The sequence below is a fragment of the Danio rerio genome, chromosome 24 (genome assembly GCF_049306965.1).
Source record: "Danio rerio strain Tuebingen ecotype United States chromosome 24, GRCz12tu, whole genome shotgun sequence".
Classification (NCBI taxonomy): Eukaryota; Metazoa; Chordata; class Actinopteri; order Cypriniformes; family Danionidae; genus Danio; species Danio rerio.
The window spans coordinates 25918437-25945858 of NC_133199.1; the positions used below are offsets into that span (position 1 = coordinate 25918437).

General features: G+C 35.1%; 1 protein-coding gene and 1 long non-coding RNA gene across 4 annotated transcripts; one reads left to right on the forward strand and one right to left on the reverse strand.

The window, feature by feature from the left end:
• The first annotated feature begins 1905 nt into the window (after positions 1-1905).
• ankrd33ba (ankyrin repeat domain 33ba) lies at positions 1906-24493 on the forward strand. Of its 2 annotated transcripts, none has more exons than XM_691590.9 (4): positions 1906-2871; positions 18874-19003; positions 19168-19308; positions 20991-24493. In XM_691590.9, exons 1-4 carry the CDS (start codon positions 2452-2454, stop codon positions 21830-21832), a joined length of 1533 nt encoding a protein of 510 aa, XP_696682.1. In that variant the 5' UTR covers positions 1906-2451; the 3' UTR covers positions 21833-24493. The 2 variants fall into 2 exon arrangements, with proteins under 2 accessions (XP_696682.1, XP_073796781.1); XM_073940680.1 differs by having other exon boundaries at positions 18874-18999.
• On the reverse strand, positions 7404-19039 carry LOC141380682 (uncharacterized). Of its 2 annotated transcripts, XR_012399332.1 has the most exons (5): positions 18867-19039; positions 16499-16655; positions 15571-15626; positions 13070-13221; positions 7404-8465 (listed from the first exon to the last, which is right to left on the reverse strand). It is a non-coding gene; the product is annotated as an uncharacterized lncRNA (long non-coding RNA). The 2 variants fall into 2 exon arrangements; XR_012399331.1 differs by lacking the exons at positions 7404-8465; positions 15571-15626 and having other exon boundaries at positions 11736-13221.
• Positions 24494-27422: the final 2929 nt, after the last annotated feature.

A 27422-nucleotide genomic window follows, 5' to 3' on the forward strand; every position in this document is an offset into this window, starting at 1 on the left:
ACAAAAAAGTATCGGTATCTTATTGAATTAAAAACATTGTGGTATCGCCCATCCCTAATTTACAAGCAATCAAACAACACTAGAAGTACTTCAATAAATGTTTACAGTTCTTTACAGTTTATATAAGTTTTTTTTAAATAATAATAATAAGAACTTTTTTTTCACAAAATCAACATGAAATGAAAACTTTCCATATTTGTTACGTTTAATGGTTAAAGAAATCAATAAATAACCTTTTTTTTTTTAAAAGAGTGGAGCGTAATATTCTTTGTGATTACCAGTCTGTCACTGACCGTAAAAGCAACAGTCATACTGTATGGCAGTTAAATAATGACTCTTTTTGGCTGAACACTTTGGTTGTTTACAAAAACTACAGTACTTCCCCTTTCACAGATGTTTAACGGTCGAACGCAAGCACACAAAGCAGTGTGGACTGCTGTGCTGTACGTATGTTTGACTGATAAAATCACAGCTGCAAGTGAAGGAGACGAAGCCCGCGCTCCCAGCTGTTCAGGGCTAAACGGCTCACTAATTAGTCACAGCAATTATGCCACTTATCTTAGAACTCGAGGAAATGGGAGTGTAGGCTTGAGCTTGTAATAGATCACACTTATTAGCAAAAATGCATGGCTTAGAGGTGTTTGTGGTGGGACTTTCCTAAAAATAGGTGAGAAGAGATGAATCTTTCATTTGAAAGTACTGAGCTTGTTTTCAAGCCATGGTTTTCCGAACTATCTGAAGGCCACTGTTTCTGATGATGTCATGCCTAACAGAAGTGAAAGAGAGAAAAAAAGAAACATGCAGGTGTCGGAAAAATGATTAATGAGTGTGGTATTGTCACAGGGGCTTCCCCACTTTACTCATTGGATGAAAAAAAACTAAAATAAAAAAATAAAAAACCTTGATGATTGTGAACTAAACTTTGTACTTTCCTGAAATGACAACTAGTTTACATAAGGTCAAAAACCAAAAGCAAAGCGCACACACACACACACACACACTAAACATTATTTTAACAAAACATTATTTTAAACATTATTTTAACATTATCAGCGTATTGAAAGGGCTGTTTTTTTAAAACAACAGAACCTTTTTTTGCAGTTATTTACCTCTTTTTAATTTAATTATGAGGTATAAATATTGCATTTTAGTGTCATCTTAATTTTTTGCTGGATTAGCTTGTTGGATGGTTATCATGACCACACTTTTTGATGTAAAGATTTCTACCATTTTGTCAAATTGCTTACCATAGTATTTTACGGTTTTAAGTGCTTATTTAGACATGTGCCTTTAAAATGTTTTATATTACAGTTTTGTAAATTTAGAATAAGGAAAATTAAAAATATATTTATAATTACTGATTTATTATCATCTACCATTATAATTATATTTTTTTAGAAATCTGTTAAAACTTGTTTTAAATTAAAAACGAAGATTTCTGCAGATTTTTGGCCCATCACTGAGTCTATTTATGTTATTGTGTAAATTTATATTTAATCTGTTTTTAAATACATTTCAATAATATTATTGACTGATATGAAAATGTTCATATGATTTATTTTCAATAGTTTGTAAAGTAAAAGTTTAAAAGGGTATTATTTTTTATTTCATATATTAAGTTTTTAGTTTTGACACTCCAAAAATCATTCTGCATAAATCTGCAGATGTTTTACAAAATTCTTAACTAACCAGTTTATTTAATTTTGGTTAGGTTATGTGAAATGAAATAGAAAATGATTTGGTTATTTTAAATAGTAGTATTAAATGTGCTTTACATGTTTATTTATGAAGCTAGCTACGATGACCCACATTGACACATAAAGCAAAACTAGAGAGAGAGAGAGAGAGAGAGAGAGAGAGAGAGAGAGAGAGAGAGAGAGAGAGAGAGAGAGAGAGCATCTAATCGGATTATGGAGGCTGAGTTTTGAAGCGCACGCGTCTGCTTCTCTGCTCATCTTCCGCAGGGCATGTCCAGCGCCTCACTATCAAAACTGTTTGCTGGAAACCCCAGAATATTTGAAAAGTTTGTGTGAGGAACGAATTGCGACATTCGGAAGACTGTTTCAAATTACAGGGACCGGCAAATATAGTCTTTTGGATTTGTTTTCGGTTTCTACACGTGTTTTCGATCGTCTGCTGGTGTTGTGAGGAACTCTACATTGACAACCGCGCTTTTGAGACAGAAAAAGACATTAAAATGAGCTGATATAAACTATGGTAAGTTATTTTAACTTACATGGACACCAGCGCACTACATGAGAGCAGCAAAATGACGTCGAAGACACCTAAGAGAAGATTTGAACCTCAGTTTGGAGTTTGAAAATGTACATTTTTAAAGAATAGTGTCATTGCTCGTTTGGATCTATGCTTTTAACGCACGTAAATGCAGATGAAGGAGACCGGGAGGTGCTTGATCCGCATGACCTGAGGATTGTGTCCTATAGGGGTTAAATGGTTCTGATAACGGACAGCAGGGATGGCGGAGGATCATCTCCAGGAAAAGTTAAACCACTTAAACATGCTAAAGGCGCCCAGATCTGTCCCACCATCGTGGAGGAATCACCTGACCATACGGGCAATGACGATTATGATGAATTCCTCGGTACCTGTGAGTTTGACGGTAACAATGAGGACTTCGAGGAGTTGGATGACTTCTCGGAGCTGCCGGACACAAGGAGCATCGCCTCAGACGACTCGTTTTATCCACCGGACGATGACTTTGCTGACTCTGAGAGAACCCCTTCACCGGAGAGTCCCGCGCCGCTGTCCTTTTTCCAAGCGTGCTGCGGCAACAACGCGCTGATAGTGAAACTCATGATTAGACAAGGTGTCACAGAGGAGGACGTTCGGGAGACGGACAAAAACAAAAGAGTAAGTGTCTTACCATCATCAAACACACATCGAATAAATCGTTACGTTGTCGCAATAAACATAGGCTATGCCACACTTAGCAAACAAAACATGTAGCATTTAAAGTATGTGTGTTGAAACTATGCCGTTCTTGAATGAATATCTTTCTGGCATCTTAAATGGACAGTTCATACCAAAATGTTAATTTCCTCACCATTTACTCACAGTCAGGTGTACAAAACTTTTATGAATGTCTTCAGTGAACACAAAACAAGATATTCTGAAGAAACCAGCAGCCATTAACATACATATAGAAAAAAAGTAAGCCAATGGCTGTTTTTTCTAACATTCTTCAGAATTTCTTCCTTTGTGTTTAACAGAAGAAAGAAACTCATAAAGGTTTGTAATATGTTAAGGATGTGTAAGTGATTTCAGAATTATTGTTTATTTGAACTATTCATTTAAACACTTCTGTAAAATTGATTTTTATCAACTTGACTGAATCATAGGTCTTTTGAGTCAGATTGAATCTTTTAGGACTCAATAAAAAGTCAAACGTGCAAATTGATTAATGAATAAAGTACTTAGAACCAATGAATAGTTATAGTAAAAGATTATATACCATTTAAATGTGGTCATGTCATTGAACATCTCCTGCTTGTTATCAAACTATTTCATTAATGTATTGATGCAATTCAATCAAATCTTAATGTTAAAAGCTACACTGTAAAGCCCAACAGTCAGCGTTTATCAAATGAAATGTGTAGTTAACTAAAAATTTACTGAAAGTTAATTCTACTAATTTAAAAAGTTTTGAACTCAGTGTTGAAGGTAATGAGTTAATTAAACACCTCATTACTTCAACTTAAATGGAGTAAGTTCACAGTACTCATATATATATATATATATATATATATATATATATATATATATATATATATATATATGTTGTATATATATGTTGTATATATATGTTGTATATATATATGTTGTATATATATATATATATGTTGTATATATATATGTTGTATATATATATATATATATATATATATATATATATATATATATATATATATATATGTATATATATATATATATATTGTATATATATATATATATATATATATATATATATATATATATATAATATACTGTTTATACTATTATATATATTATATACTATTATATATATTATATACTGTTTATACTATTATATATATTATATACTATTTATACTGTTGTATAAATATATATATATATATTTATACAACAGTTCTGTCTGGTTCTCAAATCTGATTGGCTGATAGCCGTGCGATATTCTGCAATATCAGAACTCCTACAGCATTCCTCATACAAAAGGGTTTTTGAGACTCTCCATGTTTGATTTTGTTTTTATATACACAATTATGCCATCAAACTGTTGTATAAATGCAATATCACACTCGTAGCAGTACGATATGGCTGTATATCGGCACTGGTGGGAGGCGTGCGTTGGCACGAGGCCGCAGGCCGAGTATCGCACTGGTACTCGTGTGATATTGCTCATATATATATATATATATATATATATATATATATATATATATATATATATATATATATATATATATATAGTTTTTGAACTCAAATGGTTTGTATCAATCGGTTTCCTCAAACGGTTTGAGTTGCCATAACTTATTGGGTTTTACAATCTTCGGTTGGTTTGAGTTCTCTTCATTTATTAGCTTTTACTGTGCTCAAATTGCTTCATTTACTCAAATGGATTAAGTCCACAGTACTCATTAGGATTAGTTCATTCATTCATTCATTTTCTTGTCGGCTTAGTCCCTTTATTAATCCGGGGTCACCACAGCGGAAGGAACCGCCAACTTATCCAGCAAGTTTTTAAACAGCGGATGCCCTTCCAGCCGCAACCCATCTCTGGGAAACATCCACACACACATTCACACACACACTCATACACTACGAACAATTTATGCCTAGTTCAGACTGCGTGATTTTAGCCCCGATTTTGGTTCGCCGACAGGTTTTGAGAAATCGCCGACAAAAGCCTGAAATCACAGGCAAATCGCTGCTCGTGCACATGAGTGACAATCACACAGTATGAACAATCAAAGACGTGATCTGAGAGAATCGCAGATGAGTTGCCGATGCCTGTAAGGGATTTGGCGTGCTGAATATCTGGAGCTGTCGGCGATTCAAATCATGCCGTGTGAATTGAGTTTTGACTGAAAATAATATCAGCCATCGCCTACAGCCAATGAGAGAGCAGCTTTCACTTGTGTGTGTGTGTGTGTATACCTGCTGCAGGCTAGCGGGAGGCTGGGGGAGAAGTTAAAAGCGCTTTTTTTCGGTTTATTTGGACCCACAAAATGGAGGAAAAACTAGTGGAGGTTTGACAGGACTCAGGAGCAACCGTGTCTGTTTGACGTTTCATACAGAAAGAAATTAGTTTATTATCAACTTAAGTTGAGGAGAAATGGCTAATTCCCTTTAAACCCAGGTGAGCAAACATGTACATGTTCTACCCCATTAAAAGCTTCTTTCTCATTATGTGGTTAATAACAAAAGATATACTACGTGTTTTTGGCTGTGAGACGTAGTTTGGACGAAGTTGTCGGCGATTCTCCCTATAGTAAAGTCATGCAATGTGAATGTCCATGTCGCCGAATCATCCTACTGCGCCACTGCTTTTACAGTTTATCATAACATTATTTGTCAATATGTGGCTCTTTTTAGATTCTCAGAAGCTTTAGAAATTAAAAATGTAAAACAGGAAATACGCTGGGACCATTGTTTTTGTTTGCATTCCCTAAAATGGTCTATAGGTATGATAACCTTGGAATATCACGGTTTCACAATATCCCAGTATTGTGATTACTACTCTAAAATTATTCTTTTTAAATGTCTCGGTAAAAAACGTAAGCTTTTTTTGTGCCTTTAAACACAATATATTTTATTTTGAGAAACATTTAAGATATTTTGGATATAGTCATTCATTGACTTCTGCTGTCTTCATTAGTTTCAAAAACTAGAGCTGCTGGAGATGCTGTTGTAGGGGCGATGCGGTGGCGCAGTAGGTAGTGATGTCACCTCACAGCAAGTAGGTTGCTGGTTTGAGCTTCGGCTGGGTCATTTCTGTGTGGAGTTTGCATGTTCTACCTGTGTTCACGTGGGTTTCCTCAGGGTGCTCCGGTTTCCCCCACAGTCCAAAGACATGCGGTATAGATGCATTGGGTAAACTAAATTGGCTGTAGTGTCTCTGTGTGAATGCAAGAGTTTCCCAGTACTAGTTTGCAGCTGAAAGGGCTTCCACTGCATAAAACATATGCTGGATAAGTTGGCGGTTCATTCCACTGTGGCGACCCCTGATTAATAAAGCGACTAAGCCGAAGGAAAATGAATGAATAAATAAACCTTGTTAAATGTTTGGATTTCTTGTATTCACTTTTTTAAAACAAGTTGTTTTTCAGTCTTAGAGTATGGGCAATTAATTAACTGTTTATATGTTATTGGTAAAAATCTGAGGTACTCAAAAAAAAAAGCTGACCACGCTGTTTATTTGGATTTTATTTGAGCTTTGCTGTCTGCCAAAACTGTATAAAGCTCAAGATACTAATTTAAAGTACTTCATACTCACCTAGTTTAAATGTGATTGTCACAAGATCTTGTATTAAGGATAAATCAGACTGATTAAATCAAACTCAACACATTATAAATGTATAGTGGTGTGAAGGTGTTTATAATCAAGAACTAAAAATGTCTGCAAGTGTGAGAAGTTCAGTTAGTTTAGTTCAGGTTTACCTCTGGCAAACTGTAAAGCATGTGTTGTGGGATAATTACATTATATAAAACTGAATGCAAAACACATGTTGTGCAAAGTGGATATGACGAGTTATGTGTAAAAAATGGCCATGAGGGTTTAATAATGGAGTTGCGCTGTAACAAGAAAAAGCCTTTGCTAATTTTTTTTTATAATACAAACCTAGTCCATTCCTCTCAAAAATTAGTCCCCGAGTGACATCACCGCCCAACGCTTAAGGCCTGGATGTTTCAGAATGTATCACATTACAACTTAAAAAGTTTGGATATTAGAGTATGTGTGAAGTCAACACACTCCAGCTGATACGAAGGCATAGCTTATCCATTCCTCATAGTCTTACTGACAGGGCTCAAGGTGAACGAGCCCTGAGGAACTTAAGAGTTTCACTTCTTATGGGCTCTTCTCTTATCTGAGCTCTCATCACTCTTCAATACAGGACAGTTCAGAGTAACAGGCGCAGGATTTCCCCCACTAATAGTTCCAGCATGTGCTCTGTTCATCTGAGACCATCTCTGCATGGAGTCATGCTGTAAATAAGGTCATTAGTCAGTGTGCATTGCATTCCTCCCTTCCTGCACTGAATGACTTGGCAAAAAAGAGAGGTGTATATGTTTTTTAAAATTCATAATGGTGTGGGGGTTTAACAATGTGTTGGTGCCTATACCATTGAGTAGGGCTGCACAATTCTGGCTAAAATAAGAATCACGATTTATTTATTTATTTTTTTGCTTTAAATCTAGATCACGATTTAGTCATGATTCTGTCGAAGTAAAATAAGGATTAATATGATAATTTAGGCTATTATTAATTTATGATTAATTTATTATTTTTTATTTATTATTGTTAATTCTCAAACATATGGTAAAATAACACTAATAATATTAGGTCTATGTGTAGATCTAATGTTGGTTAAAATGCAAAATTTTGTTTAGACATGGAATGGTGGACTTGGAATAGACTTTAAGGCCCAATTCCAATTTTATTTACCCCTACCTCTTCCCCTTCTCCCTTTCCCTTGGCCCTTAAAACCAAGTGTGAAGGGGAGGGGCTTCAAAATGTACTCCTAAAAATTGGGACAGCACTAGAACACCTGCACACGTCATCATATGTCATCGCGATCTCTTGCTTTATATGAGATCAGACGATCGCAGCTGCTATAGTTATTCCAGTTATGTTATTTTTGGTATTTATCTTCAGGAGATCACTGAAGACATATATTATGTTATCATAACAATCTAATGTGACAATAATATCCTAATACTGTGCATTTAACACAGTGGCCATATTCATCTATGTAAACACACCAAAAACAACATTAACATTATAGCAGACACAGTAAAAAGCTCATTCCCAGGCACTAGACTTTTCTGACAGGGTACTTCAGTTTCATCGAGAGTCAGAATGTTGTGGAACTGCTGTACAGGATTTATGATTGTGAATTACAGAAATTTACATCAGAATATAACTGTTTATAATTCTCAAGTTGAATTATTTTGCTTGAGACATGCTTGTCATTTGTCAAAACATATCAAATGCTTGTTGTAATCATAACTCTAAAATGCGATATGATCATTAAAATGATGTGCGCGCTTTTGGTTTCACTTTCACTGCGCTCATGTCATGGCTGCCATTACTTTGAGAAAAAAACATACATGCACATCATACTTCCCGGCTCCCAAACGATCACTCTGTGCAACAAACTGAATATTACTTACAAGTTTATTACCTGTTATTCACAGCCTATGGAGGTTCTGTTTACTAAGGTTGACATCATTAGTGGGCGTCCTCTCTGTAATAAACAAAGTGCGTCAGCTCATGCGTGATTTTGCAGCCGCAAATACATCATTACATGAAGACAGAAATGGCATTTTGGGGTGAATTATACCTTATAAATACAGTATGTGACTCTTTTAACACTACTTGGGAGTGTCCATGTTGCTTATTAATGTATATAAAACAATGTGAAGACTTTAAACTTCTCTACCATTGTTGCTCGATCGGTTGCGGCCGGATGTTATGGGAATTATTTATATTATTTATTAAATTTCCCATTTATTGTATTTTAATGAAGTCTACCCCACCCCAACCCTTAATCCAACCATCACAGTAATGTAAAAACAGTAGTTGTACTGAGTATTATTTGTTATCTATTAAATTACCCAATAAATAGTATTTTTTAACGCCTACCCCCACCCCAACTCTAAACCCAACCATCACAGTACTGTAAAAATATTAATTATTGTTATACAGTGTCATAAAAAAATGCTGCTATATTGATGTGCATATCACACTTCCGGCCAAGCACGTATACAATCTAGTCTTTATCCTTCTATTGACCTTATTCTAAAATGCCGAAGTGCGCCTGTTTTCGCGATTGTCTTAGAACTTCCGATTCAGTCGCCTATGGGAAAAATGACTAGGAATAATAAACGGCAAAAAATGGTCAAACTAATTGCGCTACAAACAAATGTTTGCATGACTATACAGACCAAGTAGAATAATACAACAAGGAAATATCGGTTTGCAACATCAAACAGCGAAACGAGCATTTTTATGTCTAAAAATGAATGGAAGTGAATGAGACCGGAAGTCTCATGCCAAAAAGATTCAAATGGCTGTGCTCGCTCGTCGGCGAAGAATAAGGTGAATACTGACCTTGAAAATAGAATTAGCAGAATTGAAAAGTAGAATTAAGATTGTGTGTAGGGTCGAATCGAGATTGCAATTTTTCAAATAATGAGGCAGCCCAACCATGAAGCCAGTTTAGTTGGTTAGCCAGTTAATTTTCAGTTTACTATGAAGGCAGCTTGACTTTAATCACATCAAGCTTGTCTTTGTTGCTGTGGTTTCTTAAGATGCAGAGCTTTCAACTAATCAACTGAGCAAAGTGATCTCTGATGCAATATAGACACTCCTCCCGTTTTTCATTCATTTTATTGAGGATCATTTATCACAACTATTTTAGATGATTAATATAATTATTATAACCGTAATTCATTACACATGAGTAATTTAATTTAATAACAATTTTTAAATTACGAGACAACGTTTTTAAAAAAAAATTACAAATGAGCTTAGATTTTTTAGTATTTCTACTTATATAGTATATATTATCAACTTACTTTACAACTTACATTAAAAAAACCTCTAAATGTCTTTCATGAACATCTCTTTCATTTTGTAACCTAATTATGTTCATGTTTTGAGATGATTTGAACTTGTTTTGCTTGTTCTACGGGAAGAAGCCAGCATTAGATGTGTACACAGTGGTCATAAAGGCATAGACAGTAAACAACAATAACAATGTTAAAGTGGTACTATTGGGCACAAGGTGTGTTAAGAAAATGTCCCCCACAACAAATACACCTCCAATGGGCTGAACTATTGATACTAAGCTGCACCTTTATACAATGCTCAACATAAGTGAGTACACCCCATTTTGAAAATGAATATTTTTACCTATTTCTCAGTGAACATAGGTAATGTATTTTGGTAAACAGATATATTGATGAAAATAATACTTTAGTCACCAAGCATCTTTGGAAATAGAAAGCTAATACATTTAAATTCATGAAAAATAAAAATAAATAAAATAATGAATAAAATGTCAACAAACATTTATACATTTATTGTTTCTCCTGAATATTTAAAATATTAAAATATTTCATATTTTTCCCAACATATGCATTTACTAATTTACCAAAGTCACTAATTGTGGATGGTTATTATGTTATTTTGTTAGATTAGCAAATATATCATTGTTCAGCAAATGTAACATTGTAGCAAATATAACACGGATTGCTCACTTAACAGCTTCCTATAGAAAATATTTATTTAAATGGGAGATTTGTGAGGGGTGTACTCAAATTGAGCACTGTATATGCTTTCATCCTCTGTATACTAAATTCTAAATGATAAGAATAAAAAAAAATCAGTAAAATAATTATAGTTAAGATCACAAATGGTTCAATTTCTTATACCTGATTGCTTTTAAATTTATTATACAATTACAGGCATTAAAAACGCATGAAAATAATGAATTATAATACAAACTCAACATTGCGATCACATCGCAATATTGATGCTGAAGCGATATATTGTGCAGCCCTACCTCCAACTGCCTGATACTAAGCCGTACATTTGGATTCTGTACATATGGTTTCATTTCATGCTCTTTATACTAAATTCTGACACTACCATCAGGCCCAATCCCAATACTATTTTGTACCCCTACCCCTTGGCCTTTAAAACAGAGTGTGAAGGGGAAGGGCTTTAAAATTTATCCCCTTAGAAATGGGACAGCAGCGACGCAGTGGAGCAGTAGGTAGTGCTGTCACCTTACAGCAAGAAGGTCGCTGGTTCGATCCACGGCTCAGTTGGCATTTCTGTGTGGAGTTTGCATGTTCCCCCTGCGTTTGCATGGGTTTCCTTCGGGTGCTCAGGTTTCCCTCACAGTCCAAAGACATGCGGTACAGGTGAATTGGGTTGGCTAAATTGTCTGTAGTGTATGAGTTTGTGTATGTGAGTGAATGTGTGTGGATGTTTCCCAGAAATGGGTTGTGGCTGGAAGGGCATCCGCTACGTAAAAATGTGCTGGATAAGTTGGCGGTTCATTCCGCTGTGGCGACCCCGGATTGATAGAGGGACTAAGCTGACAAGAAAATGAATGAATGAATGAAATGGGACAGCACTACAGCGCCTGCACACATCTCTTGCTCCATATGAGAGTGACGATCATGACTGCTGTAATTATTCCAGTTGCATTATTTTTTTATTTATCTTCAGGAAATCACTGAAGGCATATATTATGTATATTATTATTATAACGATATAATGTGGCAATAAGATTTTAACTGTACTGTGCATTTACACAGTGGCCATATTCATCTGTGTAAACACACCAAAAACAACATTAAAATCATAGCAGACACTGTAAAAAGATAATTCCCAGAGACTAGACATGATTGACAGGGTATTCGAGTGTCATCGAGTGACAGAATGTTGTGGGACTGATTTACAGAAGTTATTATTATAAATTATAGAAAGCTAATTTTTTTTTCAAAGCATGCCGGTAAAATAGGAACGCAGTTATGAATGTATTTAAATATGTGCTTGTTTGTTGTAAAAATCTGTAATAATGACAAAAAAAATTCTAATTTGTGGATCTCCTTACTTCCGGGTGCAGCTATACAGCCATCGTGGCTGTTGTATTCTGGGAAATTTTCTTACCCCTTGGTTTCGAGTGTGGTCCTGAAAAATCTCTATGCAAAGAGGTATCTACCCCTACCCCTTAGCCCTACGCCTTCAAGCTAAAGAGAATTGGGACACCCCTTATCCCAAAAGAGGGGTAAGGGGAAGGGCTTAGAGGTAGAACTGGTATTGGACTTAAATTTTACTGCAAAAATTGAGAAATCATTTGACCGGGCAACCTTTATTAATCTTTTGTTGTCTAATTCATTTTCCTATTTTCAGATGACAGAAGCGGCACAGGTGTGCTCTACTGCTGCTGTAGCTCAGCTGTTTCTAGGTTTTTAGTGTTATGCATTCAGTGATGCTCATATATTTCTTCTGATTTCTGGCTTTTACAAGACATTTTGCTGCTCACTTCAGACTGTTTTGTAAGTCTTAAAGATATTTGAGCATGAAAATCCCAGTAGATCAGCAGTTTCTGAAATACTGTACTTAGACCAGTCCACCTGGTAATAACAACCATACCATAACAGCGTTGCACTATTCAGAGATTTCAGTCTCTTGCTCTAGGCAAAATGTCAACCGGAATGCCTTATAGACACATTGTTCTGGTATGAAACGCTGCAAACACAAGCAAAGCAATACAAATTTAAACCACAAAATTGCAAACAGAATGAACTGTTGCATGACATGCTATGCATTTTAATGGAATAATAAGGACAAGCCTACATTTTAAAGCAAAATAAAATATCTAGTCAGTGCTGGTGTTTTAAAGGCGTCTTGTGAGTGAAATGTTAATATCATTACAGGATGCATAACATCTGTATTTTGAAGTGCATCTGTATTTTCCATTACTCCCATACATGCACATGACCCCTAACTTCCTGTTTACCATGCAACTGATATTGCTATAGGAGATGAGTCGAGCTTAGAGCAAATATGTGTGTCAGGAGAAAAGAAAAAGGCTGATTTTACTTTTGTATCTATATCAAACTGCAATAACTGATCAAACTATTTGGGAAATAAATTTAGCCAGCATAACTGACAACTCTCTGGCAGAATCAAGGCATTTAATTTAGACACCGCTGTGCAGGTAGGGCTTTCCAGTTGATGAATGCGTCAGAATCACTTTGAGCTCGCCGTTGATGTAATATCTAGTCATTGACTAAACTGAACATCTGTGGATGAGTGTTACCCACTGACCTGCTTTCAGGGACTCCAGTGTTTCACAGCCAGACTGACATGATATTATCAAATCCAGGCCAGCTTGATCCAGTCACAGCTTTTTAGGCCAGCTTCTGTTTCAGTATTTCTTTTTTTGTGTGTGTCTCTCATACAGCATATTACTCATCATCCTGAAAAGAGAACTCTCTAAGTATTCAAAAGACTAAACGATCATTTAATATGCATTGGGAGTAGAATATACTTTGCATTCCACACCCACAAATATGATATGAAAAGCTTTAATTAGAGGCATCACAGATACCATATTTTGTCTTCATTGTCAAAGCTGAACTGGAGGACAAATCCTGTAACCCCTCTTTCATTCAGTGGCTCACAAGACTAATCCTTTCTATTTTAAGAATCAACCAGGCCACAGATTACCCCAACACATGTCTACATTTGTATTAAAACCAAGTTGACACTGTTTGACATAAAATGCAGACTAAGAAAAATGAGTAGTGTACAAATTACACTATAGTTAAGCTAATTTGTAAAATATTTGCTAATAAATCATCATCACTTCATGGGAAACTGGTGGACTATTAATAAAATAATCAAATGTTTTGCAATGCACATTGCTTCACATTTTCCCTCAAGTGAGAAAACTATTGTAGCTCTTTGTTTACATTTTAAAATTGTTGTATATTGCTACACAAAAAAACAATGAATGTCATGTTTAAAAAAAGAATATATTAGTAGATCATTTAAGACAATGTTACTGTGACCTGTGCGCTAATTAGTCCAGTTATCCAATCACTTTATGTGCTGAGGTAAAACCACACAACTTACTACAAGTGCATCTAGGATTTATTCTGTGAAAGTGTTTTTCTAGTGCATTTGTTTATTTATCCTCATGTTGGCATTTCTATTCAGCACTTTTTTTATACAATATCCTAAAATGCACATTAAAGTTTAAATGAAAAAAGTTACTAAATGGCAGATTTTTTGTCTGTTGTTCACTTTGGCAAGTCATTTCAGATTCTTTGTAGTTGCTGTATGTAAGTTTTGACTTTTCTAAGGCATATTTTACAGAAACATGCCAAGTGAGCAGTGATGTTTATCTGAAAAATAATGCTGAAGTCAGATATTCTGCTTTGAACATGTGCGTTCCATGCAGGACTTTCTCTTTGTTTTGGTCCCTTTAACCCGCCCAATGCCAGTTTAGCCAATTATATTTTAGGACCCCAGGTTGCCTAGGTGTAAAACATTGTATTTCATGCATTCATTCAGTCAGGAAGGCTCTCAAAGTATGTGCCAAGGACCGAAGCGTGATCTCCAGTGGATCTCGAAAAAAAGATGCAGATTCAGAGTTAATAATAGCAAATAATATAAATCTTATTTTTAAAATATAAATTTCAGGTGTTGACTAGGACAAGAATATGGAATATATTTCTATTAATTTGGAAAACATTCTCTCAATCGTGTGCCGTTGCTTTCATTTTGAACAAGACTTAAATCAGCCTTTAGGCTTGATAGTTAGGCACGCTCCTAATGATGTTGTCAATCTGGCAACCTGCACTTGCTGTTTTGATCCAGGACTGCAACACCTAGTTTAACCCCTGGGTGTCAAACTTACATACTGCAACTTTAATTTAATTTGCTATTAAATTTAGTTTTGGCCTGACTTTGTTTTAAATGACTAGCTCATTCTGTAATTTTTCAGCCAACAGTACAACAAACTATCATTTTCATATTGTTCATTTGTGTGTGTATCTAGTACTGTACCTCGGTGACAAGCAGGACTGACCCAGTGCAAACACAGTGATGTCTGCTTGTCTTCTCCAAAAACAACTTCTGTGTACATCGAGTTAAGTTCTGAACGTTTATATTATTTTTGCAGCAGATGGATGCGAGTAGGCATGGACCAGTATAAGATTTTGATGGTATAATAACCTTGGATAAAAATATCACGGTTTCTCTGTTTGACGGTATTGTGATTGCTGCTGTAAAATATATTGTTTTTAAAAGTTTGGGTAAAAAACTCAAATTTTTTCCATTTATTTATTTTTATTTATTTATTTAAAAAGTGCTTCAAAGCAGAAATACAACCTAATAGACGACAATACAACACTTACAATCATAGACTGGTGATTATCAGCACTTTTAATAGTTTATTTTACAGACTTAATGTTTAATATTTTAACCATACTTGTTTTCTTGAAACTGTCACTTTTAGGTGAAATTACTTTAAATTACTTTAATTGAATAGTTTACACACTGGGATAAGACATATTAATACAGACATGTTAAATTAAATTAACATGACTTTCAAAATGAAATGTTAATAACAGATTAACAGTACTTTTTAATATAGTATTATATTATAATAGTACATAGTATTTTTTCCAGCGTTTGTTAAAAAGACTAATAAAGTTTTTATTTAAAAAGCTACTTTCCCCAAATTTATTTATTTATTAATTATTATATGTATTTTTATTCATGATATTAATGCTGTCACCCAATGAGGCCATACAACCTACCAGATAATGTAGTTTTTGTTGTGTAGTCATTTTGTGTTTCCTCATTTTGCTTCACCCTAATTTGAGTAAAACAAAACAAAACAAAAAATTGTAATTAAGTTATTTTGTTAACCCCACTTTTATGTCATATGTAAAACAGATTTTTTAAATAACAGATGTATAAAACTTAGTCTTGTCAACATTTTGGAAGTTGTTTGTTTTCATTGGGATGATGTTTTAAGATGTTTTAAAATGTTACTTTTAAATGCGATGTACTCATTTTAACTCATATTTAACTCAATATTTTAATGGATTCTGTCTAAAGTTAGTTATCTGTGCTGTTTTCCTATTGAAATTTTCATTCCAAAATGGCCAACACGTGACACTATCAGCATCTAGTGGCTGTTTCTTAAATAGCAACAGAGTGTAGCCTTTTGGTGATACTATGCTCTTTGATGATGCAAGCCTATCAGGGTTCAGAAGGAAAAAAGTCAAGTGGGGACAAATGAACTTGGGTACGGTTCAGGCAATTGAACCAAGTGTGAAAGCACCCTTAAACTGAAAAACATATATTAAACTGCTAATTTGATACAGTGGCAAAGTTATTTGACTAACAGCAATATTATTATTACAAAATAGTTAGAACATGATAGACGAAAGCGAGAAGTTCCCCAATCCATATGAACGCAAACAATCCCTGGAAATACCGGTGAACCAGACCCAAAGAATTTTTCAAAAGAGCTTTTCCTCGTATCTGGTTTATTCCTTAACAATCTTGTCCCAAGATCACACCACTGGTTCAATGTTAGGTGTTAAGATTCTCAAACAGAGACATGTTTGATAAGCACCACAAAGCCACAGTGTTTACACTTTTCAGAGGAATTAACCTAATGGATTGCTTACATACAGTTGTTTGTGTACATTTAACTAGAGACATCATGACACACACCTGGCTGATGTGCATCAACTGGAAGCATCTCTTCCTATTGTCATAGCCGTGTAAAATGAGCTTGTCCAGGGTTTATTTATAGTCCTAAACCTCCAGCTGTGCTTCAGTGTGAAGAGGCTGCTGACACTCCCCTCCACACTGACACTGCTCACACTGCCTGTGAAAAGAGAAACAGGTCTGCCAACGGCCTTCAGTAACCCCCCCCCACCTTCCCCTAAAGAAAAAAAAAAGAAACATTCTGCCAGTAACACTGTGAAATCACCTAAATCACCTAATTGTTACCTAGTTACTTTAGGTCAGATTAAAGTACTAAATTCACCCCAGCTCAGACATAAAGCAGAAACTTTACTATTGTCTAAATCAGTGATTGTGGTGCTTTATTTCATCAGTTATCAAGTTAATAAAGTTTGTATTCATTTGGTCAGTATGGATATTGAAATCTAAAATCGTTCCTTTAACCCCTTAACCACTTACTTTTTGAACACAAACATGAACCACATGATCACCTTAAATGATTGCCAATATTCAACAATTTGGTGCAAAGTTTTAAGCTTTAAAAGTCTAATTTCAAAGAAGACAAGTCAGAAAAAAGTTCAAAAACTTAAATCATACAAAAGTTATGTGCCTTTATGTTTATGAATTTTATAAAATGATGAGTGTACATGAATATATAATGCATGAAATATGTATATCACAAACATGTTTTAGCTTAAAATGGACAGAAACTCAAAGCTAAATATCTAACCAAATTATATTCCAAATTTAAAGTTGATATCTTAAAAAAAAAAGAGCTTTTTGTAAGATTTTGTTTGGTTGCAGTACCAGACATGACAACAAGATGACCTCCAGTTTCCATTGGTAAACATACATGGGCACCCCCTATGTTTTGAGTAATACCCCTATGTTTTGAGTAAAACTGTATTATTTAATCCTTTTGACAATATTTGTAAAGTAGACATGACATTCTGAAGTAGTATGGGCCATTTGGTGTCATTGAGTTAAATTTAGTCTCTAAAAAATATCTAGACCAAATTTTACATGTGGATTGCTGTAGCAAAGTAATGCTTTACAACACTGACCAGTATCCTTGTTGCAAATTAATAAATAGCTGTTGCTCAGTAATTTCTATCAAAAATCAGTTCAGATATGTCCAAATGTTAAGTTTTCAAATAATATATAGTTTGTCATGATTGATTTATGTTTAGATTAAAATATTATGGTTTAAAAATCCAACCGTAAATAGTTCCACAGGTTGATGGGACCTAGCCTACAGACGGTAAATGTTTTTCAATCTATTACTCTTCGTAATTTACTAAAAAACAAAAAACTGCTGTAAAATATGTATTCAGAAGTCTTGGACCTGTCCAACAACATGTAATTAATCATGACTGGAATAAAATTTATTTGCAGAAAAGTAAAGTAAATTACTTTACTTAAATTAAATTTACATAAATTAAAAGAGTTCAGCTTTTATCTTCTCTTTCAAAATCACCGCATTAAAAATAATTAAGTTAATTAACACTTGCTTATGATTCATATGTTTTCTGTTTATTTCAATTATCAGCATCATAAAATAAGACATGACAGATGGCCAAACATGTGAAATGTTTAACTCTTCCTCTTCAAATAATGTCTTTTAACTTTACCTCCAAGCCAGTCAATTTCCATCAGTTGATTGTTTCCATGAACATATTATAACTATATTACATATAATAAATAAATAAGTTGAATAAATTGATTGTTAATGAAAGAAAATTAATTTCTTAAAACTGTTGTAATTTTAATCTAAAGTATACCTTGATATGATTAAATTAATGAACACCCACAATTTAACATATATTTTCTCAAATGATGTATGCATGTACGCATTTAAGATCAAAAATTATTTAAAAGATGGTTCACCTATCAATTTGGTCATGATTTAATCACCCTGCACTTGTTCCAAACCTGTTTTAAATTTCTTTCTTCTGTTAAATACAAAATAAGTTCTAGTGAAAATTGTAGCTGTGGACTTTCATAGTATTTTTCTCCTAAAATGGATGTCAATGGCTTCCATGTTTCCAAGATTCTTTAAAATATCCTCTCTTGTGTTAAACAGAAAACAAAGAAACTCATAAAGGTTTGAAACCAAATGAAGATAAATAAATTGTGAGTAAACGTTTATTTTTGGATGAACTATCCCTTTAAGAGAGACGTATAAGAGAAATTAGGTTGTACTGTACCGGATATATTTACAAATCAAAGTCAAATTGAATAGTGAAATCTGTGTACTTTTTGGTTCAGATTTACCGAGTTGTAGTTCCACGTAATTTTCCTGTCTAGGTTGGAAACTTCTTGACAGTAAGGCCTTGTGTGTGTGTGTGTTTACCCTGCAGACTGGACTAATAGTGGCGTGCTACCAAGGCTATGTGGATGTAGTGATGGCTCTCTCCCAGTGTCCTCATCTGGATGTGAACTGGTCAGACAACGAGGGCAACACAGCCCTCATCACTGCTTCCCAGGCAGGTAAGAACACTCAATCATCTTTAATTCAATCCAAACCTGCACATATTTACATTTAGATTACTTAAAGTATCAGTTTCAGCGTAAAAAAAATACTGGAGCTGAATTGCGAAGTGCCCTAGAAAAGTTGATGAACAAATTTCCATTATTCGCCAAAACAATTTCAGGTCACATCACAATCTGTAACTACCTACTCAACTATTTTCCTGGGCTTGACATCGAGAAGAGGAACTGCCATGGTTTCAGCGCTCTGATGAAAGCTGCTATGCAGGGTCGAGTGGAGTGTGTCAAAGCACTGATGATGGCAGGTACTCCAGACTCTGATCACCACTGCTCAACACTGCTGGGAAACAATAGAAACAGCTGTTATTCCTTTAAGTGGAAGATATGGGTATAAAACAATGATTGTCATATCGTAGATTTACTGTTTTAATGTTTCGTAATTCTTTGTTGATTAATAGTTTTAATAATTATCTCTAACAACTGATTTATTTTAGCTTTGTCAGGATGACAGTACATAATACTTTACTAGAAATTTGTTAAGAAACTAGTAATCAGCTTAAAGTGCAAATTGAAATATGCAAATTGTTTATAATATTAACCTTAAAATTGTTAAAAAAAAAACAAGTAAGACTTTCTCCAGAAGAAAAAATATTATAGGAAATACTGTAAATATTTCCGGGCTCCATTAAATATCACTTGAGAAACATTTGAAAAATAATAAATATTTTGTGAGGGCTAATAATTTTGCCCTCAACAGTAAATATTTATGTATATTTGCAATAGTTTTTTCCTTTATTTATTGTTTCTTTTATTCGATTTTTTTTAGCAATCTGTGAGTACTGCTTTTAGTGCAATGAACTAATAAACTTTATATAGTGAGAGCTGTTTAATTTATACTGCTAATAATAATAATTATAATAATTTATTTTCTGGTATTATTGTTGTTATAATAATAATAATAATAATTATTATTATTATTTTTTATTAATATTATGCGAATAACAACTTGCAGCAATGCAATAATTTACTTCTATATTTAGTCAGTTTTTTTTGTTTTCATTGTAAACTCGCTAAATGGAAAGGGGTGCATAGACGGACGGACGGACGGACGGACGGACGGACGGACGGACGGACAGACAGACAGACAGACAGACAGACAGACAGACAGACAGACAGACAGACAGACAGACAGACAGATAGATAGATAGATAGATAGATAGGTAGATAGACAGAAGGAATGATAGATAGAAGGAATGATAGAATGACAGACAGACAGAAGGAATGATAGACAGACGGACAGACAGACAGACAGATAGATAGATAGACAGACAGACAGACAGACAGACAGACAGACAGACAGACAGACAGACAGACAGACAGACAGACAGACAGACAGACAGACAGATAGATAGATAGATAGATAGATAGATAGATAGATAGATAGATAGATAGATAGATAGATAGATAGATAGATAGATAGATAGAGACAGACAGACAGACAGACGAATAGATAGAATGATGGATGGATGATTAGATAGATAGATAGATAGATAGATAGATAGATAGATAGATAGATAGATAGATAGATAGATAGATAGATAGATAGATAGATAGATAGATAGATAGAAAGACAGACAGACAGACAGACAGACAGATGGACGAATAGATAGAATGATGGATGGATGGATAGATAGATAGATAGATAGATAGATAGATAGATAGACAGACAGACAGACGGACGGACGGACGGACGAATAGATAGAATGATGGATGGATGGATGATTAGATAGATAGATAGATAGACAGACAGACAGACAGACAGACAGACGAATAGATAGAATGATAGATAGATAGATAGATAGATAGATAGATAGATAGATAGATAGATAGATAGATAGATAGATAGATAGATAGATAGATAGATAGATAGATAGATAGATAGATAGATAGTCTTGTCTCACTATTTGCCATTTACTTTCTTTATCAGGGGCTGATTTGGAAGCAAGGGACAACGGGCGGAAGTTCACAGCTCGAGAGTGGGCCATCTTCACCAGCCGACACGAGACCGTCTTAACCATTATGCGGCTCATGCATCAGCCATGTGCAGATCAGTTCTGTGACAGCTATCGACCCGAATGGCCCCTTCTACCCGCACTGGTGGCCAAAGCACAGGCTCCCAAAGGCTGCATCCAAAAAATCTCAGAGACACTACGCGACTTCTTTGACATCAGCAACGTCACGGAGGCTTCAGAGGACGGTGTTCTCGATCACATGGTACGCATGACCACAGCGCTAGGCAGTCCATTCATTGCGACGTCATGTCGAACGGTGTGTCCTGGCAGCCCACCATGTGTGGGCAAACGTCGTTATGCTGTTCAGGAGATATTAAAAAAGCGACGCATTGAGCAGCTTAAAATACTCGGACCTGAACGCATCGAGAACTATAAACGTCTTTTTCAGAACTCCCGCGTCCTGCTGGTGCCCAAACCGAAAGATCGGCGAGCGAGTTTACAGCCTAATGCTCAAGCAGAGGATTCATCCACACTGACCATCCGCAGGACCAGTCTACTGCCATTACACCTGCTGAGGAGGAGCAGCGTCAGACCAGGTCTGGTGGTGCCCAAAGTGAGGATCACCAAGGCTCCGACTCCAACCTATGTGCCGGAGAGAGTGCGGCGGAAAAGCAGCTGTGTAGAAGAACAGTTCCTTCAGATCCCCAAGTGGAGATACAAAGAACTGAAAGAAGAGCGAAAGAAAGCAGAAGAGGCGGAAAGGAAAAGACTGGAGGCCATAACGAAAAGACAGCTCACCACTGGCAAGAGGAAATAAGTGTTTGCAAATATACTACTCACCATTTGATACTTGAAATGCTTATGTTAGATTGCGATTTATTTTTATTACCTATTTATTATATTTTTGATAGTTAAAGGCTTCTAAGCTCCTTTTTAAAATGGGGTTAATTGAATGGTTTAAAGGGAGCTGCTCTTTTAAGGGCCCTGACACACCAGAAAACTAGCGACGTCACTTGTTTTCAGTTGCAAACTGGGTGAAACTTTACACTAAAAAGAGGAGTCATTTGGCTCCACTTCCTTCCATTGTAGAAAAGTGAAACCAAAATAGTTGTTTTGCATGTTGATCACACCAATGATGTCATTTGGAGCCTGAATCTTTGATGTAATGAACATAAAGTGGAGCAGTGGTCATAGCCCAGCCCAAGCCAAATCGCAATCGCATGAAATAAGTAACTATAAAAATAGACATTAAAAAACAATGGACTATACATTAGCAAGAAAAAAATGATAGATACAAGCTGTGTCTCATTTCAGAGGCTGCATCCTCTGCAGAATGCAGACTTCAAAGGTGAGTCCTTCGAAGTCCACACAAGCTGAACTGATCTAGCCTACAGAGGACGGATCTCATCACCTAGCAACCATAACAGCTGCTGTTAATAAGCTGTAATAAAATGTGTAATGACTTTTTTCCAAAGTGATCGGAAGTAGGCAGGGGATGATAACCGTTGAAAAGTCAAGGTTTTTAAACCACAAAGATTTTCTGTTATACCGTTCCAGCATCAGTATTGTGGAAAGTTACTTTTGCAGAACTTTCATTCTGCATTACAATATTGAGTTTCTCCCCCAAAAAGTAACTAATTGCATTACTTAGTTACTTTTTGTGCAAAAGAATTACTTTTGAGTTATTTTTCCTTACTTTTTTTGGATCTCTTTCAGAACTTGCAATTGTTTTTCACCTCTTTTATCGAGAAGTTCTGCATTTAACAACCACCTACATCCCCTACACCTTCATTTCCTTTTAAAAATGTAGGACAATAATACATTTTAAGAACTTTCTGAACCCAGAGCAGCGACGCGTTGGCGCAGTAGGTAGTGCTGTCACCTCACAGCAAGAAGGTCGCTGGTTCGAGCCTCGGCTGGGTCAGTTGGCGTTTCTGTGTGGAGTTGGAACATTTTCCCTGTGTTCGCATGGGTTTCCTCTGGGTGTTCCCGTTTCCCCCACAGCCCAAAGACATGCGGTTTAGATGAATTGGGTAGGCTAAATTGTCCGTAGTGTATGAGTGTGTATGGATGTTTCCCAGAGATGGGTTGCAGCTGGAAGGGCATCCGCTGTGTAAAACATATACCACCCCATGCCTAATCTGGAGGCAAAGCAAGGTTTACATAAGCTGGGAATATATTTTATTTTATTCGTACATATACACATAAAAATGTTTTTAAATCACTTTATGATGCAGCACCCTTTGAATGCATCCTTCGAAGGATACATCATTTGGAATGAGACACAGCTACAGTCTTTGGAAAGATCATATTTGAAAACTATTTTGATTTAGAGAAGGGGCGAGGTTTATGACTTACTGCAGCCAGACACTGGGGGGGCGATTCAAATTTTTGGCTTCACTCTTCATAACGTGTACTTTTTTGTGCACATAAATGTTTGAAAATATACTGTGAATGGACATATGGCTGCAAACCGTGTGCATGAATGTCAACAGGTACTACTAATGAAAAATGCATTATGAAGACAGTGTGCAGACCATCATGGAAAGCTGCTATTAATAGTCTATATTCATTACTAAAAAGAGAAATTGAAAACTGAACTGCATGTTTATGAACAGCGGTTCCTTAAAAATTTGCAAATAATGTTGATGATCACTTTTTTCTTCATTCCAGACATGTTATTATAATATATTTGCATACTGAAAGGCTTAGTAAGATGACCTGACATGACATTAGATCTTCAATTTTTATCTTTTATCCATTTCACTTTTATTTCGATAATGTGAGCAAGCACAAGTTGCTTCTTTCATTTTGAAAGCACTTGACACGCACATCTGTTGTTGTCTTCCTCTTATGAGTCCACTCTTTTGTGACGTAATCCTATTATGACTGTTGTCTGTTTGGCTTAGGGGAATAACAAGCAGGTTACAGAAAACTCAAATGGTGACAGCCTATGGCCTTGTGGACTTAATCTACTCATGTACATGGTGCCCATTATAAGTCTACCCTAAGTGCACATGAAGTGTGCTATTAGTGACGGGGCTTTGGTGTGTCAGGGCTTCAATCCCTTTGCAGGTGTTTGAACATCAGGAATATCGCCAACAAGATCAGCTAACATGGGTACACTACTAAAATGAGACGCTACTGTATGCTTTCACCCTTAAAATAGGATTTGTAGAAATGTCAAAATACTAGCGTTGTTTCAGATTTAACAGTAGCAAGATGAATGTATTTAAGAAAGATTTGTATTACCTCATTTTTAAACTATTTTTCTAAAGATTATAGGACTTGATGGTATTTTGGGCAGTAGCCAAACCTGTATTTCAGAGACAAATGCTAAGGACAAATCACCAGCAAGTAGTGAAAGAGGGAGTAATGAAGAAGAGGTAGTGTTATCAAAGATCAGTGTTCTATTTGCTATTTTCCACAAATGTATTTAAGTATTATTATTTATACAATTAAAGCACTAAGTTCATCACTTCTTTGTTGTATAATAATTACTATTCAGGAAAAAAGAAAGTCCAAACGGTATTTCCAACTACTGTATATAGGGAGAGTGGGGTAAATAGCACACATAAACTTGCACACTAATTGATTGGTCCTAAGTATATATATGGCTGTGATGGAGATATGCACTTTAAAATAAGGCTAAACTTTACTTTTACTTTACATTTAAAGTAAATGGCAGGCAAAATAAATACCAAAGCAGATTTATTGACATTTAAAAATAGACTATACAAAAACTATCAAAGTTTGGGGTCAATAAAATGTGCAAAGGTGTAGATTTGCTCTTGACATTGGTGGGGACATACATCCATAGCACATGCATAGAACACACACTCTCTTTTTCATGCTTTTAAAAACATGAATAAAGGATTTAAACACTTAATAATACAAATAACAGTTAATGAAACACGTCCTATGCTGCAAAAGTCAATTTACAGTTGAAGTCAGAATTATTAGCCCCCCTGAATTATTGTTTTTCCCCAATTTCTGTTTAACGAAGAGCAGATTGTCTCAACACATTTCTAAACATAATAGTTTTAATAACTCATTTCTAATAACTGATTTATTTTATCTTTGTTATAATGACAGTAAATAACATTTTATTAGATATTTTTCAAGACACTTCTATACAGCTTAAAGTGACATTTAAAGGCTTGATTAGATTAATTAGGTTAACTTGGCAGGTTTGGGTAATTAGGCAAGTTATTGTAAAATGATGATTTTTTCTGTAGATTAGACATATTGTGAAAATTTCCTTGCTCTGAAAAATATTATTTGGGAAATATTTAATAAAGAAAACAAAATCATAACAATTCTAATAATTCTGACTTTAACCGTACATGATTGTACTGCAACCTGGCTTTGAGAATGTATGAATGTAGATGCAATTCAAACGTTTTATCCCGATTTTAACTTTTGTTTTATAATCATGAAAAATCGTCAAAAAATTTAAATTGAATTTCGTATAATTGCACAGCCTTGGTTAATATTATTACGGTGGACTCCAACTGAACTTGACTTTAAAAACTGGACTCTTTGAAGTGAAGGAGGACTGGGAAAATTCCTAGTTTTGGCTCTTCCCACATTCAAATGTAATTACAGCTGTCATTAACAGCATAAATAGCCCCCAGACAATCACACGGTCCTTCTGTGTTTTGATTGAGCCCTTTCTGCATGTCTAGGTTACTAAGGTTGACGGAGCATTATTTTATTTTGAAGTTGATTAAATTATTGCTGGGGACATTTCAGTAATTGCTGGATATTGGTGGGGACACATCCCCTCCATCCATGCCAAATCTACGCCCTTGAAAATATTTAAACAAGCCATAAATTAGGTATAGTTATCAAAAGTGACAATAAGGACATATATAAGGGCAGATATAATATAACAAAATATTGGGCGACAGGGTGGCTCAGTGGTTAGTACTGTCACCTCACAGCAAGAAGGTCGCTGATTCAATTCCCGGCCAGGACAGTTGGCATTTCTGTGTGGAGTTTGCAAGTTCTCTTCGTGTTCACGTGGGTTTCCTCTGGGTGCTCCAGTTTCCCCCACAGTCCAAAGAAAGACATGCGCGCTTGTAGGTGAATTGAATAAGCTAAATTGGTCATATTGTATGTGTGTGAAGGAGTGTGTTTGGATGTTTACCAGTACTGGGTTGCAGCTGAAACGGTATTCTCAATGTTAAATATGCTGGATAAGTTGGCGGTTCATTGTGCTGTGGTGACCACTGATGAATAAAGGGACGAAGCCAAAGGAGAATGAATTATAATTTTAAAATATTATGTAATATACATATAGATACACATTATAAATAAATGCTATTCTTTGGAAATAAAACAAAATGATGTAAAGTATTAACTTCCAAAGATCACGTTACACTAAAGAACAAACATATTATATTACAAACATCACAGGAATTAAATATTAATATACAGAAAACATTGTTTTAAAGTGTAATAATTATTATTCAACTATAGCTTTGACAAGAGATTAAATGAATCTTACTGACCTACACTTTTATAAGGTACTGTATGTCTGTGAATTACCAGCAGGGAAAAAAAACCCCCAATAATTTTGCTGAAGTTTAGCTATGAATTATTTTAGCTATGAATTATTAAATGAAGCAAACATAATAGCTGTGGGGTAAAAGTGCCTCAACTAATGGTTCAGAATATTTAACCTCATCCTGGCTCATTTAGACAAATGTGAAGCAATGGATTGTACATTAGTTCCCCTCAATTATGTTTTTATTCTAATTTCTAATTAACTTTTCCGTAATAACTCAATTTGACCTTCACATGGTATGTTATGGGGGTTATATATGTTTTGAAAACACTATTAAAAACCCTCTTATGATTTAAGTTTGTAGGTGACATGCTGAAATATTAGGGACAATACTTTTACCTCCATCTCATTCCTCCTCCACAGAGTTCAGCTTTAATAAACACAGCTTACCCTGCTCTCCCTTATGGTTCCTTCTGAGCTGCAAACAATAAAACCAAATTCAAACATATCCCAACAAATCTCAGGTATTTACGGTTCTGTATGCAGAATAATGTTTTTATTAATAAATGTTTGAAATGTCTGTATGAATTGTCTTCTCACCTACCAGCGTACAACAGCAGCGCTGAGCCTTTGTGTATGGCAAGCCATTATAACATTTAATATATAAACCATATGAATACTACTACTGTTTTAGGTACGCGTATCTTTTGCAGTACTACAACTTATTCATTATCTACCCGTGCTTTTTTTGAGTACCATTTTAAAATATACAAGTAATGACACTAAAAAGGGGAGTTTCCTATTTTACTTTTACATCTTTTAAAATAAAATAGGTGCCCTTTAAATCAATACATACTGTTGTCTATTTAACAGGTAGTAGTATCTTATAACTAGG